Genomic DNA, 4,786 nt, shown 5'->3' with positions numbered 1-4,786 from the left:
GTATCTAGCTCGTGGCTTATCGACTTCTTGAGAAGAATTCTAAGAAGAAAGTAAACCTACAGACATCGGTCTTGTTTAACAAAATCTGCCAACAATGTAATTGTAAACATAATGTAGGACTTATACAGAGTTACGTAACAAAAATTTGACACAACTAACACTTTTAAAACAACAACCTTCCATACTACTGTCATGAAAACTAAATAATCATTAAATATTAACTCACAAAATAAATTAAATAACATTTCCTACAGCAAACAGTCTTGAATATTCAATGTTGAGAATGTACATGTGTAACCTAGTAATCTGTAGCAAAGGTAATTGTACATGTGTAACCCAGTAATCTGTAGCAAAAGTAATTTACAGGTGCACAACCTGGAAGAGCCAAGCTCCAATTGGATTGCAGCTAAGGGATGGTTCCAGAAACAATTTTCTCCAAAGACACAGGACAGTTAATTCTTGGAGAAAGGGGAACATCAGATAATAACAGGAGGACTAGAAACAAGAGAGAGGCTGACCTCACGAGGCTGTAGAAGACAAAAACCTTGATGGTAACCCCTAGTCCAGAAAAGCAAGAAACCAAAGTGCACAGAAATGGTTTCTGGTGAGCTGCATCAGCTTAAGATTCCAGAGCATAAAAAGTGCTTCCAAAAACCTTATCTTAAAGGTTGTGTGCAACATGGAGGTTCATTGGGGAAGACTGTAGAAGGCGAATATTAGAAAATGAAGCAGCCTGACGAAATACATCCTAGAAACAAACAAACCAAAAAACAATTAAGAAGAAAATCAAGGTCAAAATGAAAAACGTATTTTGCTATGTTTTTCCAGGAAAGCTGACAGGATCAGGATGTAAATAAAGCCTCTAAAATATGTGAAACATGTCCAAGTTATGAAGAAATTGAGCAATAAATGAAGAAAAGTAGATTAGGAGTGAGAGAGAAAGAGATATCCTCTAGTTGAAAGAAGAGATTCGAGTTATTGAGGCTCATGAAATAAAGTAGTTAGAGATTCAGCAAAATACAACAGGAGAAAGAGAAAACAAAAGACATGTAACAAAGGTGGTGTTACCTGATCCTTGCTGGACGAGGGAACCAGAAAAAAAAGCAGGTGTAGGTATAGTTGTATAAATTCATTTAAAGATGGGGCAGACTCAACTGAATTAACAGAAGCAGGGCGTCAGAAACCCTGGATCTCAGATGAAAATGGAACAAACCACCTGATGCATAATACATCACTAACATCAGTAACATCACTAACCATCAGAGTGCCTCCAACTGTCATGCCAGTAGAGAATGACTCCTTTTGATGAGTTTCAGCACCTTGGAGATGTCAGAAACGTGGAAACATGAATTCTTAATTCAAGTTATTCATAGAACCAATTTATGTTTAGATAAAATTTGGCCTGATCCAATGAGAAAATTATAGAGCACTTAAAAAACCCGCAATGGGTTAAAACAATGGGAAATACTCTTGTCAAAGAAACCTTATCACCAATAATGAAACATCCTAAAATTGCAAACCTGATTACAGAGGGAAAGTGTAATTTAAGATAATGCAAATAAATGTTTAACTAAAATTTTATTATTTGGTATCTTTTTTTTTTCTCATATCAAGAAAGTAAAAGAAAGAATGACTATGAATTAGTTTGTTTGTTTGAATTGATGCACAAAGCTACACAATGGGCTATCTGTGCTCTGCCCACCACGGGTATCGAAACCCGGTTTCTAGCGTTGTAAGTCCGTAGACATACCGCTGTGTCACTGGAGGACGTCTACGAATTAGAATAAAAGATTAAAATAATAATCACAAAAAATTCGTAATTATTAAGAAAAAATACGTCTGAATAAAGCAGTACTAAAGAAAAAAATGATGCCAGTGCTTATGGGGCTTGCTGTACTTTGAGGATGTGTCACCTTCGTATTGATGAAGAGCTATAATCTAATAATGGTTATATTATAAGCTGATGCAGCCGACGTTAATATGTGTGGGGATGAAAGTTTCGTTCAAGGCTTGTGGCATGCACAAAAACTTTCTCATCAGTAGTTTGAGATAAATCAGGTAATATATTATTAGAGAGTCTGGATCAGTTGTTATGACCTTTATACGTAGAAAAAAAAGGTTGTTATTTAGTGGGAAGTTGATCAGGGCTTGATATTTCAATCAGTTAAGGTTAGATCTGTTGATATGTAAAATTTTAATAGTTATTGTAGTATTTTGTGATTTTTTAAATAATGTTATAAACTAAAATAAGCTTAAATTGCATGTTTACTACACAGAAATGTTTGATAGTTATTGTTAGTTTGTATTAAACGTTTTTGACAATTTTATTACAAAAGTGATAAATCAAGTAGTTTTCAACTCATAGAACTTCATGTGACTGGATGTACTAAATTTGTTAATCTTTTACTTGAAACAGTTATTGAATTTATAACTGGCCAGTTTCTCCATTTCTAGATGAGACACCATAAACAATGGTAGTTAGGGTGATTGGCTAAACTTGCAGAGAAGTTTACTGTACAGTGTGTTTTCAGTGCTTTAATTTAGATATTGGTTTTCTAGAGGGAGCTGTTAATCATGATGGTGATGAAATATCTAGAAAGTTCATGAATGCTAAAAATCTAAAAGCTTCTTCTAATATGCAAAAGCAAGAGTACATTATAAATACAAGAGTCGTTGAAGCAATATCTCAATGAAAGTTATTGATAATTAATTAGTAATTCAATGTCAGAAATGTTAGAAATGAGAGTTATAAAAGAGTTAGGCATAGGTATCATTATTCTCAGAACTGCTGCTGCAACCTTGTTTGTGAACTTAGGCCTACAACTTGTGTCAAAGTGAACGAAAGCCGTAGTAAACGTTATAATAAATAAATTAATTTGTTAGCATTACGTGAACTATACTTGGTACAATACGTACCAAATAATCCGAAATAACTCACACAATGAAAGAAAAAGTTGCAGCAGTGATACAGAAGTGGGATTATTTTGGTGAATATGAAATAGAACTTTGATTAAATTTCAAAATGACAACTCGGGCAGAAAGCGAGATCGAAATTCTATTAGAGATGATGAAATAATTAAAAGAAGGTCAAGAATATAAGAGATAGAAAACTAAAAGAAGAACAAGAAGAAATTGTCAGAAAATAAAAGGTGAAGAAAAACAGACAGAAAATTAAAAAAGACCGAAACAAAAGAGGCAGAAAATTAAAATAAGATAAAGACAAATAGGGTAGAAAAATAAAAGAATAACAAAAATAAATTTATAGAAAATTAAAAGAAGATGAAGAGGTAATATAAAGAAATTTAAGAGAATAATTAAAATGTATTTGTTTGTCGAATTTTGTGCAAAGTTATACGAAAGTTATCTGTGTTAAACGTTTCTGATTTAACCGCAAAATGTTTGGCTACCCTTGTCTGAATGAATAGTGGGATTTGGTAGTTGCCTTTTAACGCACCTAGTATAGTTTGAGTTAGTTTTGAGGTGAGGAGAGCTGCAATAAATATATAATATCATCATGTTGTTAAGGGTCTTTAGTTTTTTACTGATGGAAGCCATTTTTCATATGTATAAGTTGTGTACAAGTTATATGTGGCTATTGTGTTTGCTTTATGTATAATGAGAATGACTAAGTAAGATACATACAAATTTAAAGTACATGTTTCAACACTTTGTTTTCCGACAATCATCTGTACTAAAAGGAAATATTTTATCTTTCAGGTTGGACCAGCTGGTAAAAAAAGTCGTCTATTGTTAGCAATGTCATCATCTTTAGAATTACGAGACCATCTTACAACTTTCAGTGAACTATATGCTTCACTGGGTAAGTATATTTTCTCTGCGTTGTGGTTTGTTAGTGTAATCCAGTTTAATGCTGCGTAGTATAGGAATTGATGAAAAGAACACTTTGAAACAATGCATTTTTTCACTCTTACATTGTATAAACACAGCTCAAATAGAACGTTTTGTTTTGTTTATAAACATAATATTATAGTGGTTTTACGAAATAAGCTTATGAGTGTAAATAGTTTGCACAGCTTTATTAATTTTCTTGTTAGAAAAAATATGTGATTTTCTTTGAACTGCCAAGAATTCTGATTTGTTCATTTTTTACTTGAAAATATATGCTTAAAATTTAATTACCAATTTCTTTATCATATACACATACGCAAAGGAGAGGGTTCGATTGAATTCCCTATTTTGTGATGTGAGAAAAATTATGACTATATAATTATAGAGCAGGTGCTTATGGTATTTAACGTTTTCTACATTGTCTACATTTTTTGCTGATTGTGCTTTGCATAATATGTGTTGGCGTTTGGTCTCACAAATTAGAATACCCTTTCAAACATTCTGCTTACGGGCCTGTATCAAAAACTATTTATTCTTTCTAGTTGCAAAATAATAATAAATATATAAATAATCTTTGAAGTTATTTGCCTTTATTTCACTTAATTTCTGACTACAAATTAATTTTTTATGTAATTCTTCTAAAATATCAACTTATTCATTAACAGTAAATTCTAATCAAATTATAACAATACATATTATAATTTAAAGTAACTTGTAAACCTAAGTTAATAGAGCCTATCCTGTATAAGAAACTCATTAAAAGTAGAACTTAATATTAAGTAAACAAAAAACTAGATCCTATATTAACTCATTGATATATAGATATTAATAGTTTTCAAACAAGACCCAAAACTCGAGCGCTTTCCAACAGTTCACTATTCTTCTTCAGGAGAATATTCCCTTTATTCTCCTGAAGAAGAATAGTGAACTGTTGGAA

General features: G+C 31.8%; 1 protein-coding gene across 4 annotated transcripts in view; it reads left to right on the top strand.

The window, feature by feature from the left end:
* Nucleotides 1–4,786, top strand: part of LOC106466930 (transcriptional activator protein Pur-beta-A-like) — a 71,671-nt gene that overhangs the window by 52,145 nt on the left and 14,740 nt on the right. For all 4 annotated transcript variants that reach the window (XR_002612313.1, XR_002612312.1, XM_013927248.1 and 1 more), the window contains exon 3: nt 3,718–3,820. Coding sequence is in view for 2 of the 4 variants with exons in the window: in XM_013927248.1 (XP_013782702.1) it covers nt 3,718–3,820 (103 nt within the window). In the remaining 2 variants the exon portion in view is untranslated. The remainder of the gene's footprint in view (nt 1–3,717; nt 3,821–4,786) is intronic.

The sequence above is a fragment of the Limulus polyphemus genome, unplaced genomic scaffold, assembly GCF_000517525.1.
Source record: "Limulus polyphemus unplaced genomic scaffold, Limulus_polyphemus-2.1.2 Scaffold2427, whole genome shotgun sequence".
In the NCBI taxonomy this organism is placed as follows: domain Eukaryota; kingdom Metazoa; phylum Arthropoda; class Merostomata; order Xiphosura; family Limulidae; genus Limulus; species Limulus polyphemus.
This window is presented reverse-complemented; position numbering and strand designations above follow the sequence as displayed.